Source organism: Salvelinus namaycush, unplaced genomic scaffold (genome assembly GCF_016432855.1).
Source record: "Salvelinus namaycush isolate Seneca unplaced genomic scaffold, SaNama_1.0 Scaffold3090, whole genome shotgun sequence".
Lineage (NCBI taxonomy): Eukaryota > Metazoa > Chordata > Actinopteri > Salmoniformes > Salmonidae > Salvelinus > Salvelinus namaycush.
In genome coordinates this window covers 1-27,735 of record NW_024059998.1, presented here as the reverse complement: position 1 = coordinate 27,735, position 27,735 = coordinate 1, and the positions used below count along the sequence as shown (strand labels likewise).

Here is a 27,735-nt window from a genome sequence, read left to right as displayed (position 1 = left end):
TTGGAGGATATAATGTTTGGAGGATATAATGTTTGGAGGATATATTGTGGTGTTTGGAGGATATAATTTTTGGAGGATATATTGTGGTGTTGGGAGGATATAATGTTTGGAGGATATATTGTGGTGTTCGGAGGATATCATTTTTGGAGGATATATTGTGGTGTTTGGAGGATATATTGTGGTGTTTGGAGGATATATTGTGGTATATTGTGGTGTTTGGAGGATATATTGTGGTGTTTGGAGGATATATTGTGGTGTTTGGAGGATATATTGTGGTGTTCGGAGGATATATTGTGGTGTTCGGAGGATATATTGTGGTGTTCGGAGGATATAATGTTTGGAGGATATATTGTGGTGTTCGGAGGATATAATGTTTGGAGGATATATTGTGGTGTTCGGAGGATATAATGTTTGGAGGATATATTGTGGTGTTCGGAGGATATATTGTGGTGTTCGGAGGATATAATGTTTGGAGGATATATTGTGGTGTTTGGAGGATATAATGTTTGGAGGATATATTGTGGTGTTTGGAGGATATAATGTTTGGAGGATATATTGTGGTGTTTGGAGGATATAATGTTTGGAGGATATATTGTGGTGTTTGGAGGATATAATGTTTGGAGGATATATTGTGGTGTTTGGAGGATATAATGTTTGGAGGATATATTGTGGTGTTTGGAGGATATATTGTGGTGTTTGGAGGATATATTGTGGTGTTTGGAGGATATAATGTTTGGAGGATATATTGTGGTGTTTGGAGGATATATTGTGGTGTTTGGAGGATATAATGTTTGGAGGATATATTGTGGTGTTTGGAGGATATAATGTTTGGAGGATATAATGTGGTGTTTGGAGGATATATTGTGGTGTTTGGAGGATATATTGTGGTGTTTGGAGGATATAATGTTTGGAGGATATATTGTGGTGTTTGGAGGATATATTGTGGTGTTTGGAGGATATATTGTGGTGTTCGGAGGATATATATGGACATAGAGAAGGACACTATATTTAAAGAATAGGATGGTGAGGTGAATGGTTGAGACTAGAGGAAGTAATGGTTTGAATGAGGGAATAGAAAACCTTACAGGGATTTGAACTAGAGGTCGACCGATTAATCGGGGCCGATTTCAAGTTTTTATAACAATCGGAAATCGGTATTTTTGGGCGCCGATTTGCCGATTTTTATTTTTTTTAATTTTTTTACACCTTTATTTAATCTTTATTTAACTAGGCAAGTCAGTTAAGAACACATTCTTATTTTCAATGACGGCCTAGGAACGACAGATTTTTAACCTTGTCAGCTCGGGGGATCCAATCTTGCAACCTTACAGTTAACTAGTCCAATGCTCTAACACCTGATTACATTGCACTCCATGAGGAGCCTGCCTGTTAGCGAATGCAGTAAGCTAAGGTAAGTTGCTAGCTAGTGTAACGGATGTGAAATGGCTAGCTAGTTAGCGGGTACGCGCTAGTAGCTTTTCAATCAGTTACGTCACTTGCTCTGAAACCTAGATGTAGTGTTGCCCCTTGCTCTGCAAGGGCCGCGGCCTTTGTGGAGCGATGGGTAACGATGCTTCGTGGGCGACCGTTGTTGATGTGTGCAGAGGGTCCCTGGTTCGCGCCCGAGGTCGGGGCGAGGGGACGTACTAAAATTATACTGTTACACTAGCATTAAACTTATCTTATAAAAAACAATCAATCAATGACTGTCGTTGCTCCAATGTGTACTTAACCATAAACATCAATGCCTTTCTTAAAATCAATACACAGAAGTATATATTTTTAAACCTGCATATTTAGCTAAAAGAAATCCAGGTTAGCAGGCAATATTAACCAGGTGAAATTGTGTCATTTCTCTTGCGTTCATTGCACGCAGAGTCAGGGTATATGCAACAGTTTGGGCCGCCTGGCTCTTTGCGAACTAATTTGGCGGAATTTTACGTAATTATGACAACATTGAAGGTTGTGCAATGTAACAGGAATATTTAGACTCATGGATGCCACCCGTTAGATAAAATACGGAACGGAATAAACGTTTTGTTTTCGAGGTGATAGTTTCCGGATTAGTCAAAGGTATATGGTTTAGACAGAAATAGTCGACGCGTTATAATTCCTGTAATAACTTGCGGCTGAATTTGAAAGGGGTTCCTTCGTTATTTTACCGTTCATGTCTTCCATAGAGAATGTCTTGATCTACTTCAAATAAGGTCTGTGTTTCGTGCAGGCTTAAACCGCCTCGACGTTTTGATACCCGTGTAAATCTCACTAGGATAAGGTAACGTTTGTCAACATATTTTCATAAATCCCCTCTACAAAAAATTGTATCTTCGCTTATATTTAGCCAATATTGATCAGAGTTACCTTGTCCTATGGATATCTACACAGTTATAAAATTGGCACGGTGATGTAAGCCTACACGAAACACAGACCTTAGTTTAAGTGAATCTAAAAATATCCTATGGAATAAATGAAGGAACTGCTTTTCAGATTTTGCTAGAAGGTGTCATGGGAATTATGACTCGCACTTTGGTTGTCAATTCTTACCATGCCCATTATTAAAATAGGATTTCTGCATATAGAAATTAAAGTTTTTGTTTTCAACACTCATCACAGGTAACTTAAACTCTATTTTTATTCAAACAGTTGAGAGTATTTGTCTCCTAAGCAGACTCTTCAGTACCATTGTCACTTCAGAGCTGTTGGTGTGTGTGTATTTATGTATTATATTAAGTTAAAATAAAAGTGTTCATTGTTCATTCAGTATTGTTGCAATTGTCATTATTACAAAAATGTGTGTGTGTATGATATATATATATATATCTTTTTTTTTTTTAAATGTTTTTAATAAAATCGGCGGATTAATCGGTATCGGCTTTTTTTGTCCTCCAATAATCGGTATCGGTATCGGCATTGAAAAATCATAATCGGTTGACCTCTAATTTGAACCATCTGTCAGCATACGGTTTAGATATTTTGGAGGAAAAAAAATCACACTTTTTGTATTATTGTGTCAAGTCCCACAGCACTGACACTGGGTGATATATATGGACATAGTAACAGGCACCATGTATAAAGGCCAAGGGTGGTGTGGATAGTTGGGAGTAGAGGAAGGAAACACTTTAACATTGTGAGAATAAGAACGGATAGAATACCCTTTAGCCTACATATGTTATTTCACCTTTATTTATCCAGGTCGGCTAGTTGAGAACAAGTTCTCATTTACAACTGCGACCTGGTCAAGATAAAACAAAGCAGTGAGCAATGGGGTCTTAAACCACCTGTATGTTCCTATATCTTATAATCATTTAACACTTTATATTTGTTAAATGTATCGGTTTAGTGTGTGTGTGTGTGTGTGTGTGTGTGTGTGTGTGTGTGTGTGTGTGTGTGTGTGTGTGTGTGTGTGTGTGTGTGTGTGTGTGTGTGTGTGTGTTGTAAAAGATCCACCATCATAACAACAGCAGCCCCGGAAATCCTCGTCGTTCAATGTAACCGTAAACGCAACCAAAACAGAGATCGCTAGGACACGGACTAAACTGGTGCGTAGAGGAGGAAAGACAGGCTACATAACGTCCATCTTCAGCTCAGTCAAATGACAACTGCCGGGGATACCATTTCACGTGGAAAATAGCGCGACATAAGCATAGACAGCACTGGAATAGCCTACACGACCGTCATAGGCACCTGAAAGGCCGCCGTTCACAACACAAGGGAGAGCTGGTTAACACATGTTTCCATCCTACCTAGTAATAGCAGCCGATGAGTCTGTTTGTATTCCCGTTTGAGTTCTTTTAGCGCCCTGTCAATGTTCTTACTGATTTTCTTCGCCTCCCTCTCGGCCTCCTTCTCCTCCACTAGCAGTTTGTCCCAGTTTTTCTGTTTTTGAGTGCTGGTTGTTTTCTGCAGCAGCTGTAATCGTCGACTACGGTCCTTGCCCGTTCCCTTGCCTCCACCCCCGTTCTGTATGAGCACTCCATCAGTGCCCGTGTTGTCTCTACCGCGGGACTCCCCGGGTGGGAGCTTGGTTAGGTCCCCATGGCGTACTTTGCCGCTACCGTCTCTGAGCGACGAGGTCTCGCCATATCCACCTGTGTCCTCTTGACGAGTTCCCCCGGCTCGGCAAGGTACAGCTGGGTCTGGCGGCTGATCCGAGTCCGAGGTAGCGTTCGAAATAGACCCGCTCAAGTCCCCGAAGAGCCGGGGACGCAAACTGTAGCACAGTCCCATGTCGATGGTGTAGACAATATTTTTCCTTTGTAACGGTGGTAATTTCATAAATTAAAATGTAAAAAATCCGCTTTCACGCAACAGTCCTAGCGCGACATCGTTACACAGAAGTTCCACTATTGCGATTTGAATTCCAATTTGATCCAAAATCGTGAATGAATTATGCTCCGACATTTGCTATATGTCATTTAGCCTTTTTCACCAGTCAGCCAGCGCTCCGTAGTTAGCGGATCACCTGATCCTTACTGGACACTGCTGGTCCACCTTACCGTAAGTAAACCAAAAGCAAATCCACGGAGAAAAATGATGCCATCCGCTGTGCAATTGCACAAAATCTTCAAGCCCACTTTTTAGAGGAAAGACATACCACGTCATATTTAGGCTGGCCATTTCGAGAGTGCTGGACATTGATTTCTATTTCACACAAGAAGACAACACCAGTGTCTGTGATTGCCCGTAATAGTATTTTTGACCATGATTATGGCTAATCCTGAATGAATCGTGAATAATTATGATTGAGAAAGTTACACGGTCAAAGATCATACCCTCAAGACATCCTAACGTCGCACCATTACCAATAACGAGAGGTTATCATGTCTTGGGGGATCTTTGACCCTCTAACTTTTACAAGATTCATTCATGATTATCCGCAGTCATGGTAACATCCACATGAATGGAGAATATTTTATTCGTATTTACAATAGGCAGAATGTACCGCAGACCAAGAGATGATTTGTGAAGGTGCTGTAGGCAAAACTGAAGAAACAGGAAATAGTCTCTGCACACTTCCAGTCAAATGCACATTTCTTTAATTGTGGCTCAACTTTCGGTCAGTCGACCTTTATCAGAGCCGACCGGTATGAAGCCACAAGGTGAATCAGGGGTAATGGCAGACACCTGTGATAATCTAAAGTTCCCACAAAGGGCCACTAGATGTCACATCAGATAGAAATACCAATGCTAGATATAACATATTATAGATGCATTTCAACTAGAACAAAACGCGAGCACATAAAGAATGTGGTGTTAGTACGAGCGACCCGTACTCTCTGAGAGGTGTTAGTACGAGCGACCCGTACTCTCTGAGAGGTGTTAGTACGAGCGACCCGTACTCTCAGAGAGGTGTTAGTACGAGCGACCCGTACTCCCAGAGAGGTGTTAGTACGAGCGACCCGTACTCTCAGAGAGGTGTTAGTACGAGCGACCCGTACTCTCACAGAGCTGTTAGTACGAGCGACCCGTACTCTCACAGAGCTGTTAGTACGAGCGACCCGTACTCTCACAGAGGTGTTAGTACGAGCGACCCGTACTCTCACAGAGGTGTTAGTACGAGCGACCCGTACTCTCAGAGGTGTTAGTACGAGCGACCCGTACTCTGAGTGGTGTTAGTACGAGCGACCCGTACTCTGAGTGGTGTTAGTACGAGCGAACCGTACTCTGAGTGGTGTTAGTACGAGCGAACCGTACTCTCAGAGTGGTGTTAGTACGAGCGACCCGTACTCTCACAGAGGTGTTAGTACGAGCGACCCGTACTCTCAGAGTGGTGTTAGTACGAGCAACCCGTACTCTCAGAGTGGTGTTAGTACGAGCGACCCGTACTCTCAGAGTGGTGTTAGTACGAGCGACCCGTACTCTGAGTGGTGTTAGTACTAGTGACCCGTAATCTCAGAGTGGTGTTAGTACGAGCGACCCGTACTCTCTGAGAGGTGTTAGTACGAGCGACCCGTACTCTCTGAGAGGTGTTAGTACGAGCGACCCGTACTCTCTGAGAGGTGTTAGTACGAGCGAACCGTACTCTCACAGAGGTGTTAGTACGAACGACCCGTACTCTCACAGAGGTGTTAGTACGAGCGACCCCTACTCTCAGAGGTGTTAGTACGAGCGACCCGTACTCTCAGTGGTGTTAGTACGAGCGACCCGTACTCAGTGGTGTTAGTACGAGCGACCCGTACTCTGAGTGGTGTTAGTACTAGTGACCCGTAATCTCAGAGTGGTGTTAGTACGAGCGACCCGTACTCTCTGAGAGGTGTTAGTACGAGCGACCCGTACTCTCTGAGAGGTGTTAGTACGAGCGACCCGTACTCTCTGAGAGGTGTTAGTACGAGCGAACCGTACTCTCACAGAGGTGTTAGTACGAACGACCCGTACTCTCACAGAGGTGTTAGTACGAGCGACCCGTACTCTGAGGTGTTAGTACGAGCGACCCGTACTCTGTGGTGTTAGTACGAGCGACCCGTACTCAGTGGTGTTAGTACGAGCGACCCGTACTCTGTGGTGTTAGTACGAGCGACCCGTACTCAGAGTGGTGTTAGTACGAGCGACCCGTACTCTGAGTGGTGTTAGTACGAGCGACCCGTACTCTCAGAGTGGTGTTAGTACGAGCGACCCGTACTCTCAGTGGTGTTAGTACGAGCGACCCGTACTCAGAGTGGTGTTAGTACGAGCGACCCGTACTCTCAGAGTGGTGTTAGTACGAGCGACCCGTACTCTCAGAGTGGTGTTAGTACGAGCGACCCGTACTCTCAGAGTGGTGTTAGTACGAGCGACCCGTACTCTCAGAGTGGTGTTAGTACGAGCGACCCGTACTCTGAGTGGTGTTAGTACGAGCGACCCGTACTCTGTGGTGTTAGTACGAGCGACCCGTACTCAGAGTGGTGTTAGTACGAGCGACCCGTACTCTCAGAGTGGTGTTAGTACGAGCGACCCGTACTCTCAGAGTGGTGTTAGTACGAGCGACCCGTACTCTCAGAGTGGTGTTAGTACGAGCGACCCGTACTCTCAGAGTGGTGTTAGTACGAGCGACCCGTACTCAGTGGTGTTAGTACGAGCGACCCGTACTCTGTGGTGTTAGTACGAGCGACCCGTACTCAGAGTGGTGTTAGTACGAGCGACCCGTACTCTCAGAGTGGTGTTAGTACGAGCGACCCGTACTCTCAGAGTGGTGTTAGTACGAGCGACCCGTACTCTCAGAGTGGTGTTAGTACGAGCGACCCGTACTCTCAGAGTGGTGTTAGTACGAGCGACCCGTACTCTCAGAGAGATACAACAGCAGAAAAAGAAAAGGAAAACAAAATATAAATGCAACATGTAAAGAGGTGGTCAAAAGTAGTGCACTATGTAGGGAATAGGGTGCCATTTGTCCTCACTGTATATAGACTTTTTGTTTTCTTTTGTTCTACTGTATGTTTGTTTATTCCATGTGTAACTCTGTGTTGTTGTTTGTGTCGAACTGCTTTGCTTTATCTTGGCCAGGTCGCAGTTGTAAATGAGAACTTGTTTTCAACTAGCCTACCTGGTTAAATAAAGGGGAAATAAATAAATAAAAAATTACATGTTTGTTATTCTAGAGTGAGTTTTTTTATTCAACAATTCTAGATTGAGTGAGTTATTTACCGATATAAAATTCTAATTTTATTTCTAACTCAGCCAATGACTTCAAAATATCCATACTTTATTTCTGCAAGATAACATTTGTCCGTATATCAAATATTTTTTGGGGGGGGTACAAAATAGCTTGGTGTGAACATTTGTTGAACATCTAACATGATAGGACATCCTTATCAATGTTTTTCTAGCTGTCATGAGGAGGAAAACTCAACATGTTAAATGTTGAAAATATATATATTTTTGTGTCATCTTTATTAGCTGTCATGGGGAGGAAAACTGGTTTTGCATCATCATACATGTTAAATGTTGAAAATATATATATTTTTGTGTCATCTTTATTAGCTGTCATGAGGAGGAAAACTCATCTTTATTCATTATTTACAACACAGAAAATTCACATTTTCACATTTCACATTTTCACGGCCACACGTCAGCTTCAAATTAGACAAACCTAGCTGAATATCAAACCCAGCTGAATATCAAACCCAGCTGAATATCACACCCAGCTGAATATCAAACCCAGCTGAATATCACACCCAGCTGAATATCAAACCCAGCTGAATATCACACCCAGCTGAATATCAAACCCAGCTGAATATCAAACCCAGCTGAATATCAAACCCAGCTGAATATCAAACCCAGCTGAATATCACACCCAGCTGAATATCAAACCTAGCTGAATATCGATATTTTCATTCATTATATGCTTGTCTTGAAAGGTTTCAATTGTACATGTTTCTTTGCAACGATAATGATATAAATTCAGATGTCAAATAACTGTCTATATATAAACCACAAACATTGAATATAAAAACTGTGAAATTCCTATATTCTTCACATTTATGAATCATGTGGTCTCTTGAACATCCCCACTGCAGTCTTCCCCAGCATCAGTATACTAGGAAGAGAAAGAAAGAAAGAAAGAAGAAGAAAGAGAGGAACATTTTGTTCTAGGATTAGTGGAAGAAGAGTCAGCTCATTTACAAACATTGGAATGTCTGTCATGGTGGGGGTGATACCATTCCTCCTACCTGTCTGTCATGGTGGGGGTGATACCAGTCCCTCTACCTGTCTGTCATGGTGGGGGTGTTACCAGTCCCTCTACCTGTCTGCCATGGTGGGGGTGATACCATTCCTCCTACCTGTCTGTCATGGTGGGGGTGTTACCAGTCCCTCTACCTGTCTGCCATGGTGGGGGTGTTACCAGTCCCTCTACCTGTCTGTCATGGTGGGGGTGTTACCAGTCCCTCTACCTGTCTGTCATGGTGGGGGTGTTACCAGTCCCTCTACCTGTCTGCCATGGTGGGGGTGTTACCAGTCCCTCTACCTGTCTGCCATGGTGGGGGTGTTACCAGTCCCTCTACCTGTCTGTCATGGTGGAGGTGTTACCAGTCCCTCTACCTGTCTGCCATGGTGGGGGTGTTACCAGTCCCTCTACCTGTCTGTCATGGTGGAGGTGTTACCATTCCTCCTACCTGTCTGCCATGGTGGGGGTGATACCAGTCCTCCTACCTGTCTGTCATGGTGGGGGTGTTACCAGTCCCTCTACCTGTCTGTCATGGTGGAGGTGTTACCATTCCCTCTACCTGTCTGCCATGGTGGGGGTGTTACCAGTCCCTCTACCTGTCTGCCATGGTGGAGGTGTTACCAGTCCCTCTACCTGTCTGTCACGGTGGGGGTGTTACCAGTCCCTCTACCTGTCTGTCACGGTGGGGGTGTTACCAGTCCCTCTACCTGTCTGTCACGGTGGGGGTGTTACCAGTCCCTCTACCTGTCTGTCACGGTGGGGGTGTTACCAGTCCCTCTACCTGTCTGTCATGGTGGGGGTGTTACCAGTCCCTCTACCTGTCTGCCATGGTGGGGGTGTTACCAGTCCCTCTACCTGTCTGCCATGGTGGGGGTGTTACCAGTCCCTCTACCTGTCTGCCATGGTGGGGGTGTTACCAGTCCCTCTACCTGTCTGTCATGGTGGAGGTGTTACCAGTCCCTCTACCTGTCTGTCATGGTGGGGATGTTACCAGTCCCTCTACCTGTCTGCCATGATGGGGGTGTTACCAGTCCCTCTACCTGTCTGTCATGGTGGGGGTGTTACCATTCCCTCTACCTGTCTGTCATGGTGGGGGTGTTACCAGTCCCTCTACCTGTCTGCCATGGTGGGGGTGTTACCATTGCCTCTACCTGTCTGTCATGGTGGGGGTGTTACCAGTCCCTCTACCTGTCTGTCATGGTGGAGGTGTTACCATTCCTCCTACCTGTCTGCCATGGTGGGGGTGATACCAGTCCTCCTACCTGTCTGTCATGGTGGGGGTGTTACCAGTCCCTCTACCTGTCTGTCATGGTGGAGGTGTTACCATTCCCTCTACCTGTCTGCCATGGTGGGGGTGTTACCAGTCCCTCTACCTGTCTGCCATGGTGGAGGTGTTACCAGTCCCTCTACCTGTCTGTCACGGTGGGGGTGTTACCAGTCCCTCTACCTGTCTGTCACGGTGGGGGTGTTACCAGTCCCTCTACCTGTCTGTCACGGTGGAGGTGTTACCAGTCCCTCTACCTGTCTGTCATGGTGGGGATGTTACCAGTCCCTCTACCTGTCTGTCATGGTGGGGGTGTTACCAGTCCCTCTACCTGTCTGTCATGGTGGGGGTGTTACCAGTCCCTCTACCTGTCTGTCATGGTGGGGGTGTTACCAGTCCCTCTACCTGTCTGCCATGGTGGGGGTGTTACCATTCCGTCTACCTGTCTGCCATGGTGGGGGTGTTACCATTCCCTCTACCTGTCTGCCATGGTGGGGGTGTTACCAGTCCCTCTACCTGTCTGCCATGGTGGGGGTGTTACCAGTCCCTCTACCTGTCTGTCATGGTGGGGGTGTTACCAGTCCCTCTACCTGTCTGCCATGGTGGGGGTGATACCATTCCTCCTACCTGTCTGTCACGGTGGGGGTGTTACCAGTCCCTCAACCTGTCTGTCATGGTGGGGGTGTTACCAGTCCCTCTACCTGTCTGCCATGGTGGAGGTGTTACCAGTCCCTCTACCTGTCTGCCATGGTGGGGGTGTTACCAGTCCCTCTACCTGTCTGCCATGGTGGGGGTGTTACCAGTCCCTCTACCTGTCTGCCATGGCGGAGGTGTTACCAGTCCCTCTACCTGTCTGCCATGGTGGGGGTGTTACCAGTCCCTCTACCTGTCTGCCATGGTGGGGGTGTTACCAGTCCCTCTACATGTCTGTCATGGTGGGGGTGTTACCAGTCCCTCTACCTGTCTGTCATGGTGGGGGTGTTACCATTCCCTCTACCTGTCTGTCATGGTGGGGGTGTTACCATTCCCTCTACCTGTCTGCCATGGTGGGGGTGTTACCAGTCCCTCTACCTGTCTGTCATGGTGGGGGTGTTACCAGTCCCTCTACCTGTATGTCATGGTGGGGGTGTTACCATTCCCTCTACCTGTCTGCCATGGTGGGGGTGTTACCAGTCCCTCTACCTGTCTGTCATGGTGGGGGTGTTACCAGTCCCTCTACCTGTCTGTCATGGTGGGGGTGTTACCAGTCCCTCTACCTGTCTGTCATGGTGGGGGTGATACCATTCCTCCTACCTGTCTGTCATGGTGGGGGTGATACCATTCCTCCTACCTGTCTGTCATGGTGGGGGTGATACCATTCCTCCTACCTGTCTGTCATGGTGGGGGTGTTACCAGTCCCTCTACCTGTCTGTCATGGTGGGGGTGATACCATTCCTCCTACCTGTCTGTCATGGTGGGGGTGTTACCAGTCCCTCTACCTGTCTGCCATGGTGGAGGTGTTACCAGTCCCTCTACCTGTCTGTCATGGTGGGGGTGTTACCAGTCCCTCTACCTGTCTGTCATGGTGGGGGTGTTACCAGTCCCTCTACCTGTCTGTCATGGTGGGGGTGTTACCAGTCCCTCTACCTGTCTGTCATGGTGGGGGTGTTACCAGTCCCTCTACCTGTCTGTCATGGTGGGGGTGTTACCAGTCCCTCTACCTGTCTGTCATGGTGGGGGTGTTACCAGTCCCTCTACCTGTCTGTCATGGTGGGGGTGTTACCAGTCCCTCTACCTGTCTGCCATGGTGGGGGTGTTACCAGTCCCTCTACCTGTCTGCCATGGTGGGGGTGTTACCAGTCCCTCTACCTGTCTGCCATGGTGGAGGTGTTACCAGTCCCTCTACCTGTCTGTCATGGTGGGGGTGTTACCAGTCCTCCTACCTGTCTGCCATGGTGGGGGTGTTACCAGTCCCTCTACCTGTCTGCCATGGTGGGGGTGTTACCAGTCCCTCTACCTGTCTGCCATGGTGGGGGTGTTACCAGTCCCTCTACCTGTCTGCCATGGTGGGGGTGTTACCAGTCCCTCTACCTGTCTGCCATGGTGGGGGTGTTACCAGTCCCTCTACCTGTCTGCCATGGTGGGGGTGTTACCAGTCCCTCTACCTGTCTGCCATGGTGGGGGTGTTACCAGTCCCTCTACCTGTCTGCCATGGTGGAGGTGTTACCAGTCCCTCTACCTGTCTGTCATGGTGGGGGTGTTACCAGTCCTCCTACCTGTCTGCCATGGTGGGGGTGTTACCAGTCCCTCTACCTGTCTGCCATGGTGGGGGTGTTACCAGTCCCTCTACCTGTCTGCCATGGTGGGGGTGTTACCAGTCCCTCTACCTGTCTGCCATGGTGGGGGTGTTACCAGTCCCTCTACCTGTCTGCCATGGTGGGGGTGTTACCAGTCCCTCTACCTGTCTGCCATGGTGGGGGTGTTACCAGTCCCTCTACCTGTCTGCCATGGTGGGGGTGTTACCAGTCCCTCTACCTGTCTGCCATGGTGGGGGTGTTACCAGTCCCTCTACCTGTCTGTCACGGTGGGGGTGTTACCAGTCCCTCTACCTGTCTGCCACGGTGGGGGTGTTACCAGTCCCTCTACCTGTCTGCCACGGTGGGGGTGTTACCATTCCCTCTACCTGTCTGCCATGGTGGGGGTGTTACCATTCCCTCTACCTGTCTGTCATGGTGGGGGTGTTACCAGTCCCTCTACCTGTCTGTCATGGTGGGGGTGTTACCAGTCCCTCTACCTGTCTGCCATGGTGGGGGTGTTACCAGTCCCTCTACCTGTCTGTCATGATGGGGGTGTTACCAGTCCCTCTACCTGTCTGCCATGGTGGGGGTGTTACCAGTCCCTCTACCTGTCTGCCATGGTGGGGGTGTTACCATTGCCTCTACCTGTCTGTCATGGTGGGGGTGTTACCAGTCCCTCTACCTGTCTGTCATGGTGGGGGTGTTACCAGTCCCTCTACCTGTCTGTCATGGTGGGGGTGTTACCAGTCCCTCTACCTGTCTGCCATGGTGGGGGTGTTACCATTGCCTCTACCTGTCTGTCATGGTGGGGGTGTTACCAGTCCCTCTACCTGTCTGTCATGGTGGGGGTGTTACCAGTCCCTCTACCTGTCTGTCATGGTGGAGGTGTTACCATTCCTCCTACCTGTCTGCCATGGTGGGGGTGATACCAGTCCTCCTACCTGTCTGTAATGTTGGGGGTGTTACCAGTCCCTCTACCTGTCTGTCATGGTGGAGGTGTTACCATTCCCTCTACCTGTCTGCCATGGTGGGGGTGTTACCAGTCCCTCTACCTGTCTGCCATGGTGGAGGTGTTACCAGTCCCTCTACCTGTCTGTCACGGTGGGGGTGTTACCAGTCCCTCTACCTGTCTGCCATGGTGGAGGTGTTACCATTCCTCCTACCTGTCTGCCATGGTGGGGGTGATACCAGTCCTCCTACCTGTCTGTCATGGTGGGGGTGTTACCAGTCCCTCTACCTGTCTGCCATGGTGGGGGTGTTACCAGTCCCTCTACCTGTCTGTCATGGTGGGGGTGTTACCAGTCCCTCTACCTGTCTGTCACGGTGGGGGTGTTACCAGTCCCTCTACCTGTCTGTCACGGTGGGGGTGTTACCAGTCCCTCTACCTGTCTGTCATGGTGGGGGTGTTACCATTCCCTCTACCTGTATGTCATGGTGGGGGTGTTACCATTCCCTCTACCTGTCTGCCATGGTGGGGGTGTTACCAGTCCCTCTACCTGTCTGTCATGGTGGGGGTGATACCATTCCTCCTACCTGTCTGTCACGGTGGGGGTGTTACCAGTCCCTCTACCTGTCTGCCATGGTGGAGGTGTTACCAGTCCCTCTACCTGTCTGCCATGGTGGGGGTGTTACCAGTCCCTCTACCTGTCTGCCATGGTGGGGGTGTTACCAGTCCCTCTACCTGTCTGCCATGGTGGGGGTGTTACCAGTCCCTCTACCTGTCTGCCATGGTGGGGGTGTTACCAGTCCCTCTACCTGTCTGCCATGGTGGGGGTGTTACCAGTCCCTCTACCTGTCTGCCATGGTGGGGGTGTTACCAGTCCCTCTACCTGTCTGCCATGGTGGGGGTGTTACCAGTCCCTCTACCTGTCTGTCATGGTGGGGGTGTTACCAGTCCCTCTACCTGTATGTCATGGTGGGGGTGTTACCATTCCCTCTACCTGTCTGCCATGGTGGGGGTGTTACCAGTCCCTCTACCTGTCTGTCATGGTGGGGGTGTTACCAGTCCCTCTACCTGTCTGTCATGGTGGGGGTGTTACCAGTCCCTCTACCTGTCTGTCATGGTGGGGGTGTTACCAGTCCCTCTACCTGTCTGCCATGGTGGGGGTGTTACCAGTCCCTCTACCTGTCTGCCATGGTGGGGGTGTTACCATTCCCTCTACCTGTCTGCCATGGTGGGGGTGTTACCATTCCCTCTACCTGTCTGCCATGGTGGGGGTGTTACCATTCCCTCTACCTGTCTGCCATGGTGGGGGTGTTACCATTCCCTCTACCTGTCTGCCATGGTGGGGGTGTTACCAGTCCCTCTACCTGTCTGCCATGGTGGGGGTGTTACCAGTCCCTCTACCTGTCTGCCATGGTGGGGGTGTTACCAGTCCCTCTACATGTCTGCCATGGTGGGGGTGTTACCAGTCCCTCTACCTGTCTGTCATGGTGGAGGTGTTACCAGTCCCTCTACCTGTCTGCCATGGTGGGGGTGATACCAGTCCCTCTACCTGTCTGCCATGGTGGGGGTGTTACCAGTCCCTCTACCTGTCTGCCATGTTGGGGGTGTTACCAGTCCCTCTACATGTCTGCCATGGTGGGGGTGTTACCAGTCCCTCTACCTGTCTGTCACGGTGGGGGTGTTACCAGTCCCTCTACCTGTCTGTCATGGTGGGGGTGTTACCAGTCCCTCTACCTGTCTGTCATGGTGGGGGTGTTACCAGTCCCTCTACCTGTCTGCCATGGTGGGGGTGTTACCAGTCCCTCTACCTGTCTGCCATGGTGGGGGTGTTACCAGTCCCTCTACCTGTCTGCCATGGTGGGGGTGTTACCAGTCCCTCTACCTGTCTGCCATGGTGGGGGTGTTACCAGTCCCTCTACCTGTCTGCCATGGTGGGGGTGTTACCAGTCCCTCTACCTGTCTGCCATGGTGGGGGTGTTACCAGTCCCTCTACCTGTCTGTCATGGTGGGGGTGTTACCAGTCCCTCTACCTGTCTGTCATGGTGGGGGTGTTACCAGTCCCTCTACCTGTCTGCCATGGTGGGGGTGTTACCATTCCCTCTACCTGTCTGCCATGGTGGGGGTGTTACCATTCCCTCTACCTGTCTGTCATGGTGGGGGTGTTACCAGTCCCTCTACCTGTCTGCCATGGTGGGGGTGTTACCAGTCCCTCTACCTGTCTGCCATGGTGGGGGTGTTACCAGTCCCTCTACCTGTCTGTCATGGTGGAGGTGTTACCAGTCCCTCTACCTGTCTGCCATGGTGGGGGTGATACCAGTCCCTCTACCTGTCTGCCATGGTGGGGGTGTTACCAGTCCCTCTACCTGTCTGCCATGGTGGGGGTGTTACCAGTCCCTCTACCTGTCTGTCACGGTGGGGGTGTTACCAGTCCCTCTACCTGTCTGTCACGGTGGGGGTGTTACCAGTCCCTCTACCTGTCTGTCATGGTGGGGGTGTTACCAGTCCCTCTACCTGTCTGTCATGGTGGGGGTGTTACCAGTCCCTCTACCTGTCTGCCATGGTGGGGGTGTTACCAGTCCCTCTACCTGTCTGCCATGGTGGGGGTGTTACCAGTCCCTCTACCTGTCTGCCATGGTGGGGGTGTTACCAGTCCCTCTACCTGTCTGCCATGGTGGGGGTGTTACCAGTCCCTCTACCTGTCTGCCATGGTGGGGGTGTTACCAGTCCCTCTACCTGTCTGTCATGGTGGAGGTGTTACCAGTCCCTCTACCTGTCTGCCATGGTGGGGGTGATACCAGTCCCTCTACCTGTCTGCCATGGTGGGGGTGTTACCAGTCCCTCTACCTGTCTGTCACGGTGGGGGTGATACCAGTCCCTCTACCTGTCATAGCGTCCCATTCCACCTGGGGTGCCCAATCTATTTTATCCACAGGGGGCCAGTGTGGGTGCAGGTTTGTGTTCCAACAAAAGCATTAACAGGCCTAATTCAATGCAAAAACCAAAGCTATCTGGCCTAAACATCAGACTGTTAACATGGTTACTCCATGGATTTTCAGTCTGACTGAAGTCGCCCTGAAGAATAACGCAACATTCTCTACAGAATGTTGAATACAATGATATGTACAGGTTGTACATGCTATAGGTCCTTCTGATGACAGGAGGTGGAGAGAGGGGATCCACATTAAAGTGTTGTTCACCTGACTTTTTGCGCTCGCCGGAAGGTTCTGTTGCTTGTATTTTCAATCTCTTGATGAATTGCGTGTGATGCACAATATGTAAACAATAGCTGAATGTAACCAAAGCAGTCCACTTTAGCACGTTTCCTCGCAATCAGCAGGAATTGTTTGCCTTTCGGTCTATGTGGTTAGATTAGTCTCAGCCATATTGTTTGTCACATGCGAATTGCATCAGTATTGAAAATAAAACCCGGAAATACAAACCGATAAACAGCATACTGAAGGTCGGGTCGATAACATTTCCCTGTGGATATTTTGTATCAGATTACCTCCGACATCGGGATAAAATCGTCAGGACAACAGGTCAAGTAAGTTGAAGTTAAGTTTGTTCAACATTCTGACTTGTAAATGGGACTGTTTGGGAACGCTGAGCCTACATGTGAGAGACGAGTGTGTAAAGTATTTCCCTCTCAGATTCTAAAACAGAGGTTTAGCTATTCCATGGTTTAATAACAGAAGCCTTAATGAGTCCCATCCACAGTACCTCGCTATTGTCATCAGACCAGCTGGCATGAAATTCCAGGAATTTAGAAACCTCGTTCCCATGACAACGGCCAGTGTTCCCGAGGTACCTAATTTACACAACGAGAAGACATGTTACTGCAGTGTAGCTGTTCGAAAAAACACTCACTAACATCAACTAGCCTACGCGTAAGGACATGTCATGTTATTGACAACAAGCCAAAGTTTGGCCCACTCACCTAGAGAAAGCCTGACATCTTTAGGATTCTGAGACATCAGGTAGGCACCAAGTCCAGCTAGAAACCCAAAGAAAAGTCCTGCAACCAGTGAAGTTACACTTCCTGATATGGGAACAAATCACACAGCATATTGAAGAGTAACTACTTCCATGTCACAATTCTATCAATATTTCTTGACAGCTGACTTTAAAATAAATACTTGGTAAAGTCAACAAACATTTGGAAGTGTGTAATCATCCGTACCTGCTTTTACATAGCCCATGATTCCTCCTGCCGAGACCAATGCAGCATAGCTATAACCTATCCAATCTTGAGACATTGTCACGTCTTGTCTAAAACTAATAAGGAAAAGTATTGTCAAAACTCACGGTAAACCTTTATCTGAGACAATTCAACTACAATGTAGCATTTCAGCGCCACAAGTCGAATTTCGCTGTTCCAGTCCCGGAAGTGTTATGGATTTCAAAATAAAAGTGCCAAAACGTTGAGATTCTTCTTCTCTGAAACGTTATGGCATACCACAACTATTGTTGTATTGCCGCCACCAACTGCTTCATTACGGAGAAGGGAAAAAAACATTAATCCACACGTATTATCAAAAAAACTTTATAAAACATCCCACTCCTTCAGTCATTCAAAAACTCTACAACTCTGCGTTATGGCTCAGGGGGCTGCGAGGGTAGGACCGCACCAGACACAACTCGGATGTAAGCTCCTCGGATGTTAAGTCTTTTAATTCATGTCAACGTTCCTATACTTCATTTCCCCAATTGAGCAGTGCCCGTTTACCACCATTGCTATAAAAGTAACAAAGTCCTCCTTATTCATCATGAAGAATGTCTGTGTCCGGCTGGTGATGGGAACTCTCCGCAGGTTGCAGTGTATGCCTAGCCACTAGCATGAGACCGCTAGAGCTACGCGTTCTTTCTACCCTTTTGACATCCTCCGCATAGGGGTTTCTTAACTGCCCATATTTTGGCAACCTCGGTCTCTTTCACCCTCCTGGTACATTTATCTGATTTCGTTTCATGATCTCCACCACAGTTATAACATTTCCCTCCTTGTTAATTCTCTTCTGCCAAACAATCTCCTCCATAATGATCTTACCGGCTTCTCCGGTCTGCATACACTTGATACATGGTCCACACGTTTTACAGCTGGTAGCCTACATTGCAAAGGTCTGGGAATAAACGCGTTGACAGGGTAGTTCACATATCTTAGCTGCAGTCGGATAGTGAGGAAACTCCTCAAAACACAAGAAAAGACGAGAACTCTTCTACGTCTTGTCATTTACCATCTGATTCATTCTGCGTGCATCGACCTCTCCATCCATTTTCTTCAGTAGAGCAACGTTCAATTCTTCCGCTACTGCAGAAATGACTCATTTGACAGGTGCGCTGCATCGTAAATCAAAGCGCAAAACATCCTATCCATCAGTTAGCGTGAGATCCAACACACATTTCTTCTGATCAACAGATACATAAAAAAAAAAAATCGAAACAAGTTCACTTCTCGTGATTTTCACAGATTTAACGTTCCCATTGAGGAAGAGGAGAAGCGAAAGGGTTTTATAAACATGGGCCCAAAACACTGTTTTCTCCAACAGGTGGCGTATTTTAATCTCACCAAGCGAGGAGTTTTTGTATGGAGTTCAATCAGTGTCGAATTTGGTTAACAAAAACAATGTCTGGTTTATTTGATCGCGTAGAAGTTTCGTACTGCTTAAATTGTTACAAGTTTACTGATATAAGTAGCTCCAGAGGAGAACGCATCTAAATATATTCACTCTTACATGCTGACCAGACCGGACGCGTAGCGTGCGCGAGCGTCGCAAAATAAATTTAGAAATCCATGTTATTCAATTATTGCACCCACACTGCTCGCTCGCCAACAAGTGTCTGCGACGCCAGGGGCTAAAATAGAAGTCGTTCCTATTTCTGACGCAGATCGCGCTGCAAGTCCTGCCTCTCCCATCTCCTCATTGGTTTATAGAAGCAGGTACCCACGTGCCACCCGCCCTGCTGATAAGGGTGGGTCGGTTGTACTATCCGATATGTCAGTCCTTACAGCAGGGTGGGTCGGTTGTACTATCCGATACGTCAGTCCTTACAGCAGAGTGGGTCGGTTGTACTATCCGATACGTCAGTCCTTAACCGCCCTGCTGATAAGAGTGGGTCGGTTGTACTCATGGATAGGACAGTTTATGTAAATGAGTGTCATAGACAACTGTTTGACAACACATTTTACAAGAAACTCAGAAGTGACCCCACTACCCAATTTCAGAACACTGTCTTTACGGTCCTAGATAGGTATTTAAGTTCTGGTCAGATAACCAAAAAATAACACTACTTTTTGGCTATTCAACACCATAAAATTGCCACTTTCTATACTTTGCCGAAATTACACAAGAATGTTACAAAACCTCCAGGGCGCCCTATTGTAGCGGGCATTGATGCAGTAACGGGCCCTCTATCGTTGACGCAGTAACGGGCCCTCTATCGTTGACGCAGTAACGGGCCCTCTATCGTTGACGCAGTAACGGGCCCTCTATCGTTGACGCAGTAACGGGCCCTCTATCGTTGACGCAGTAACGGGCCCTCTATCGTTGACGCAGTAACGGCCCCTCTATCGTTGACGCAGTAACGGCCCCTCTATCGTTGACGCAGTAACGGGCCCTCTATCGACTTTTGTTGACTTCTTTTATTAGACCACTCGCAGAACATCATGTAAAGGACACCAGCAGTATGATCTCAGAACAGCTCCCCTCCTTTGTAAAGGACACCAGCAGTATGGTCTCAGAACAGCTCCCCTCCTAAAGGACACCAGCAGTATGGTCTCAGAACAGCTCCCCTCCTTTGTAAAGGACACCAGCAGTATGGTCTCAGAACAGCTCCCCTCCTAGAGGACACCAGCAGTATGATCTCAGAACAGCTCCCCTCCTAAAGGACACCAGCAGTATGGTCTCAGAACAGCTCCCCTCCTAAAGGACACCAGCAGTATGATCTCAGAACAGCTCCCCTCCTAAAGGACACCAGCAGTATGGTCTCAGAACAGCTCCCCTCCTAAAGGACACCAGCAGTATGATCTCAGAACAGCTCCCCTCCTTTGTAAAGGACACCAGCAGTATGGTCTGAGAACAGCTCCCCTCCTTTGTAAAGGACACCAGCAGTATGATCTCAGAACAGCTCCCCTCCTTTGTAAAGGACACCAGCAGTATGGTCTCAGAACAGCTCCCCTCCTAAAGGACACCAGCAGTATGATCTCAGAACAGCTCCCCTCCTAAAGGACACCAGCAGTATGGTCTCAGAACAGCTCCCCTCCTAAAGGACATCAGCAGTATGGTCTCAGAACAGCTCCCCTCCTAAAGGACACCAGCAGTATGATCTCAGAACAGCTCCCCTCCTAAAGGACACCAGCAGTATGATCTCAGAACAGCTCCCCTCCTTTGTAAAGGACACCAGCAGTATGGTCTCAGAACAGCTCCCCTCCTAAAGGACACCAGCAGTATGATCTCAGAACAGCTCCCCTCCTAAAGGACACCAGCAGTATGGTCTCAGAACAGCTCCCCTCCTAAAGGACACCAGCAGTATGGTCTCAGAACAGCTCCCCTTCTAAAGGACACCAGCAGTATGGTCTCAGAACAGCCCCCCTCCTAAAGGACACCAGCAGTATGGTCTCAGAACAGCTCCCCTCCTAAAGGACACCAGCAGTATGGTCTCAGAACAGCTCCCCTCCTAAAGGACACCAGCAGTATGATCTCAGAACAGCTCCCCTCCTAAAGGACACCAGCAGTATGGTCTCAGAACAGCTCCCCTCCTAAAGGACACCAGCAGTATGGTCTCAGAACAGTTCCCCTCCTAAAGGACACCAGCAGTATGATCTCAGAACAGCTCCCCTCCTAAAGGACACCAGCAGTATGATCTCAGAACAGCTCCCCTCCTAAAGGACACCAGCAGTATGATCTCAGAACAACTCCCCTCCTAAAGGACACCAGCAGTATGGTCTCAAAACAGCTCCCCTCCTTTGTAAAGGACACCAGCAGTATGGTCTCAGAGCAGCTCCCCTCCTAAAGGACACCAGCAGTATGATCTCAGAACAGCTCCCCTCCTAAAGGACACCAGCAGTATGATCTCAGAACAGCTCCCCTCCGTTGTAAAGGACACCAGCAGTATGGTCTCAGAACAGCTCCCCTCCTAAAGGACACCAGCAGTATGATCTCAGAGCAGCTCCCCTCCTAAAGGACACCAGCAGTATGGTCTCAGAACAGCTCCCCTCCTTTGTAAAGGACACCAGCAGTATGGTCTCAGAACAGCTCCGCTCCTAAAGGACACCAGCAGTATGATCTCAGAACAGCTCCCCTCCTAGAGGACACCAGCAGTATGGTTTCAGAACAGCTCCCCTCCTTTGTAAAGGACACCAGCAGTATGATCTCAGAACAGCTCCCCTCCTAGAGGACACCAGCAGTATGGTTTCAGAACAGCTCCCCTCCTTTGTAAAGGACATCAGCAGTATGATCTCAGAACAGCTCCCCTCCTAAAGGACACCAGCAGTATGGTCTCAGAACAGCTCCCCTCCTTTGTAAAGGACACCAGCAGTATGATCTCAGAACAGCTCCCCTCCTTTGTAAAGGACACCAGCAGTATGGTCTCAGAACAGCTCCCCTCCTAAAGGACACCAGCAGTATGATCTCAGAACAGCTCCCCTCCATTGTAAAGGACACGAGCAGTATGGTCTGAGAACAGCTCCCCTCCTTTGTAAAGGACACCAGCAGTATGATCTCAGAACAGCTCCCCTCCTTTGTAAAGGACACCAGCAGTATGGTCTCAGAACAGCTCCCCTCCTAAAGGACACCAGCAGTATGATCTCAGAACAGCTCCCCTCCTAAAGGATACCAGCAGTATGGTCTCAGAACAGCTCCCCTCCTAAAGGACATCAGCAGTATGGTCTCAGAACAGCTCCCCTCCTAAAGGACACCAGCAGTATGATCTCAGAACAGCTCCCCTCCTAAAGGACACCAGCAGTATGATCTCAGAACAGCTCCCCTCCTTTGTAAAGGACACCAGCAGTATGGTCTCAGAACAGCTCCCCTCCTAAAGGACACCAGCAGTATGATCTCAGAACAGCTCCCCTCCTAAAGGACACCAGCAGTATGGTCTCAGAACAGCTCCCCTCCTAAAGGACACCAGCAGTATGGTCTCAGAACAGCTCCCCTTCTAAAGGACACCAGCAGTATGGTCTCAGAACAGCCCCCCTCCTAAAGGACACCAGCAGTATGGTCTCAGAACAGCTCCCCTCCTAAAGGACACCAGCAGTATGATCTCAGAACAGCTCCCCTCCTAGAGGACACCAGCAGTATGGTTTCAGAACAGCTCCCCTCCTTTGTAAAGGACACCAGCAGTATGATCTCAGAACAGCTCCCCTCCTAGAGGACACCAGCAGTATGGTTTCAGAACAGCTCCCCTCCTTTGTAAAGGACATCAGCAGTATGATCTCAGAACAGCTCCCCTCCTAAAGGACACCAGCAGTATGGTCTCAGAACAGCTCCCCTCCTTTGTAAAGGACACCAGCAGTATGATCTCAGAACAGCTCTTCTCCTTTGTAAAGGACACCAGCAGTATGGTCTCAGAACAGCTCCCCTCCTAAAGGACACCAGCAGTATGGTCTCAGAACAGCTCCCCTCCTTTGTAAAGGACACCAGCAGTATGGTCTCAGAACAGCTCCCCTCCTAGAGGACACCAGCAGTATGATCTCAGAACAGCTCCCCTCCTAAAGGACACCAGCAGTATGGTCTCAGAACAGCTCCCCTCCTAAAGGACACCAGCAGTATGATCTCAGAACAGCTCCCCTCCTAAAGGACACCAGCAGTATGATCTCAGAACAGCTCCCCTCCTAAAGGACACCAGCAGTATGGTCTCAGAACAGCTCCCCTCCTAAAGGACACCAGCAGTATGATCTCAGAACAGCTCCCCTCCTTTGTAAAGGACACCAGCAGTATGGTCTGAGAACAGCTCCCCTCCTTTGTAAAGGACACCAGCAGTATGATCTCAGAACAGCTCCCCTCCTTTGTAAAGGACACCAGCAGTATGGTCTCAGAACAGCTCCCCTCCTAAAGGACACCAGCAGTATGATCTCAGAACAGCTCCCCTCCTAAAGGACATCAGCAGTATGGTCTCAGAACAGCTCCCCTCCTAAAGGACACCAGCAGTATGATCTCAGAACAGCTCCCCTCCTAAAGGACACCAGCAGTATGATCTCAGAACAGCTCCCCTCCTTTGTAAAGGACACCAGCAGTATGATCTCAGAACAGCTCCCCTCCTAAAGGACACCAGCAGTATGGTCTCAGAACAGCTCCCCTCCTAAAGGACACCAGCAGTATGATCTCAGAACAGCTCCCCTCCTAAAGGACACCAGCAGTATGGTCTCAGAACAGCTCCCCTCCTAAAGGACACCAGCAGTATGATCTCAGAACAGCTCCCCTCCTTTGTAAAGGACACCAGCAGTATGGTCTGAGAACAGCTCCCCTCCTTTGTAAAGGACACCAGCAGTATGATCTCAGAACAGCTCCCCTCCTTTGTAAAGGACACCAGCAGTATGGTCTCAGAACAGCTCCCCTCCTAAAGGACACCAGCAGTATGATCTCAGAACAGCTCCCCTCCTAAAGGACACCAGCAGTATGGTCTCAGAACAGCTCCCCTCCTAAAGGACATCAGCAGTATGGTCTCAGAACAGCTCCCCTCCTAAAGGACACCAGCAGTATGATCTCAGAACAGCTCCCCTCCTAAAGGACACCAGCAGTATGATCTCAGAACAGCTCCCCTCCTTTGTAAAGGACACCAGCAGTATGGTCTCAGAACAGCTCCCCTCCTAAAGGACACCAGCAGTATGATCTCAGAACAGCTCCCCTCCTAAAGGACACCAGCAGTATGGTCTCAGAACAGCTCCCCTCCTAAAGGACACCAGCAGTATGGTCTCAGAACAGCTCCCCTTCTAAAGGACACCAGCAGTATGGTCTCAGAACAGCCCCCCTCCTAAAGGACACCAGCAGTATGGTCTCAGAACAGCTCCCCTCCTAAAGGACACCAGCAGTATGGTCTCAGAACAGCTCCCCTCCTAAAGGACACCAGCAGTATGATCTCAGAACAGCTCCCCTCCTAAAGGACACCAGCAGTATGGTCTCAGAACAGCTCCCCTCCTAAAGGACACCAGCAGTATGGTCTCAGAACAGTTCCCCTCCTAAAGGACACCAGCAGTATGATCTCAGAACAGCTCCCCTCCTAAAGGACACCAGCAGTATGATCTCAGAACAGCTCCCCTCCTAAAGGACACCAGCAGTATGATCTCAGAACAACTCCCCTCCTAAAGGACACCAGCAGTATGGTCTCAAAACAGCTCCCCTCCTTTGTAAAGGACACCAGCAGTATGGTCTCAGAGCAGCTCCCCTCCTAAAGGACACCAGCAGTATGATCTCAGAACAGCTCCCCTCCTAAAGGACACCAGCAGTATGATCTCAGAACAGCTCCCCTCCTAAAGGACACCAGCAGTAAGGTCTCAGAACAGCTCCCCTCCGTTGTAAAGGACACCAGCAGTATGGTCTCAGAAGAGCTCCCCTCCTAAAGGACACCAGCAGTATGATCTCAGAGCAGCTCCCCTCCTAAAGGACACCAGCAGTATGGTCTCAGAACAGCTCCCCTCCTTTGTAAAGGACACCAGCAGTATGGTCTCAGAACAGCTCCGCTCCTAAAGGACACCAGCAGTATGATCTCAGAACAGCTCCCCTCCTAGAGGACACCAGCAGTATGGTTTCAGAACAGCTCCCCTCCTTTGTAAAGGACACCAGCAGTATGATCTCAGAACAGCTCCCCTCCTAGAGGACACCAGCAGTATGGTTTCAGAACAGCTCCCCTCCTTTGTAAAGGACATCAGCAGTATGATCTCAGAACAGCTCCCCTCCTAAAGGACACCAGCAGTATGGTCTCAGAACAGCTCCCCTCCTTTGTAAAGGACACCAGCAGTATGATCTCAGAACAGCTCCCCTCCTTTGTAAAGGACACCAGCAGTATGGTCTCAGAACAGCTCCCCTCCTAAAGGACACCAGCAGTATGATCTCAGAACAGCTCCCCTCCATTGTAAAGGACACCAGCAGTATGGTCTGAGAACAGCTCCCCTCCTTTGTAAAGGACACCAGCAGTATGATCTCAGAACAGCTCCCCTCCTTTGTAAAGGACACCAGCAGTATGGTCTCAGAACAGCTCCCCTCCTAAAGGACACCAGCAGTATGATCTCAGAACAGCTCCCCTCCTAAAGGACACCAGCAGTATGGTCTCAGAACAGCTCCCCTCCTAAAGGACATCAGCAGTATGGTCTCAGAACAGCTCCCCTCCTAAAGGACACCAGCAGTATGATCTCAGAACAGCTCCCCTCCTAAAGGACACCAGCAGTATGATCTCAGAACAGCTCCCCTCCTTTGTAAAGGACACCAGCAGTATGGTCTCAGAACAGCTCCCCTCCTAAAGGACACCAGCAGTATGATCTCAGAACAGCTCCCCTCCTAAAGGACACCAGCAGTATGGTCTCAGAACAGCTCCCCTCCTAAAGGACACCAGCAGTATGGTCTCAGAACAGCTCCCCTTCTAAAGGACACCAGCAGTATGGTCTCAGAACAGCCCCCCTCCTAAAGGACACCAGCAGTATGGTCTCAGAACACCTCCCCTCCTAAAGGACACCAGCAGTATGGTCTCAGAACAGCTCCCCTCCTAAAGGACACCAGCAGTATGGTCTCAAAACAGCTCCCCTCCTTTGTAAAGGACACCAGCAGTATGGTCTCAGAGCAGCTCCCCTCCTAAAGGACACCAGCAGTATGGTCGCAGAACAGCTCCCCTCCTAAAGGACACCAGCAGTATGATCTCAGAACAGCTCCCCTCCTAAAGGACACCAGCAGTATGATCTCAGAACAGCTCCCCTCCTAAAGGACACCAGCAGTAAGGTCTCAGAACAGCTCCCCTCCGTTGTAAAGGACACCAGCAGTATGGTCTCAGAAGAGCTCCCCTCCTAAAGGACACCAGCAGTATGATCTCAGAGCAGCTCCCCTCCTAAAGGACACCAGCAGTATAGTCTCAGAACAGCTTCCCTCCTTTGTAAAGGACACCAGCAGTATGGTCTCAGAACAGCTCCCCTCCTAAAGGACACCAGCAGTATGATCTCAGAACAGCTCCCCTCCTAGAGGACACCAGCAGTATGGTTTCAGAACAGCTCCCCTCCTTTGTAAAGGACACCAGCAGTATGATCTCAGAACAGCTCCCTTCCTAGAGGACACCAGCAGTATGGTTTCAGAACAGCTCCCCTCCTTTGTAAAGGACATCAGCAGTATGATCTCAGAACAGCTCCCCTCCTAAAGGACACCAGCAGTATGGTCTCAGAACAGCTCCCCTCCTTTGTAAAGGACACCAGCAGTATGATCTCAGAACAGCTCTTCTCCTTTGTAAAGGACACCAGCAGTATGGTCTCAGAACAGCTCCCCTCCTTTGTAAAGGACACCAGCAGTATGGTCTCAGAACAGCTCCCCTCCTAGAGGACACCAGCAGTATGATCTCAGAACAGCTCCCCTCCTAAAGGACACCAGCAGTATGGTCTCAGAACAGCTCCCCTCCTAAAGGACACCAGCAGTATGATCTCAGAACAGCTCCCCTCCTAAAGGACACCAGCAGTATGATCTCAGAACAGCTCCCCTCCTAAAGGACACCAGCAGTATGGTCTCAGAACAGCTCCCCTCCTAAAGGACACCAGCAGTATGATCTCAGAACAGCTCCCCTCCTTTGTAAAGGACACCAGCAGTATGGTCTGAGAACAGCTCCCCTCCTTTGTAAAGGACACCAGCAGTATGATCTCAGAACAGCTCCCCTCCTAAAGGACACCAGCAGTATGATCTCAGAACAGCTCCCCTCCTTTGTAAAGGACACCAGCAGTATGGTCTCAGAACAGCTCCCCTCCTTTGTAAAGGACACCAGCAGTATGGTCTCAGAACAGCTCCCCTCCTAAAGGACACCAGCAGTATGATCTCAGAACAGCTCCCCTCCTAAAGGACACCAGCAGTATGGTCTCAGAACAGCTCCCCTCCTAAAGGACACCAGCAGTATGGTCTCAGAACAGCTCCCCTTCTAAAGGACACCAGCAGTATGGTCTCAGAACAGCCCCCCTCCTAAAGGACACCAGCAGTATGGTCTCAGAACAGCTCCCCTCCTAAAGGACACCAGCAGTATGGTCTCAGAACAGCTCCCCTCCTAAAGGACACCAGCAGTAAGGTCTCAGAGCAGCTCCCCTCCGTTGTAAAGGACACCAGCAGTATGGTCTCAGAAGAGCTCCCCTCCTAAAGGACACCAGCAGTATGATCTCAGAGCAGCTCCCCTACTAAAGGACACCAGCAGTATGGTCTCAGAACAGCTCCCCTCCTTTGTAAAGGACACCAGCAGTATGGTCTCAGAACAGCTCCCCTCCTAAAGGACACCAGCAGTATGATCTCAGAACAGCTCCCCTCCTAGAGGACACCAGCAGTATGGTTTCAGAACAGCTCCCCTCCTTTGTAAAGGACATCAGCAGTATGATCTCAGAACAGCTCCCCTCCTAAAGGACAAAGTATGGGTCTCAGAACAGCTCCCTCCTTTGGATCTCAGAACA

General features: G+C 49.3%; 1 protein-coding gene across 1 annotated transcript; it reads right to left on the bottom strand.

Annotated features, from left to right (window-relative positions):
• Nucleotides 1–8,454: 8,454 nt before the first annotated feature.
• Nucleotides 8,455–17,383, bottom strand: LOC120039920 (transmembrane protein 14C-like). The gene is made up of 4 exons (XM_038985240.1): nt 17,308–17,383; nt 17,065–17,166; nt 16,848–16,935; nt 8,455–8,512 (listed from the first exon to the last, which is right to left on the bottom strand). Exons 1-4 carry the CDS (start codon nt 17,381–17,383, stop codon nt 8,455–8,457), a joined length of 324 nt encoding a protein of 107 aa, XP_038841168.1.
• Between the last annotated feature and the right edge of the window lie 10,352 nt (nt 17,384–27,735).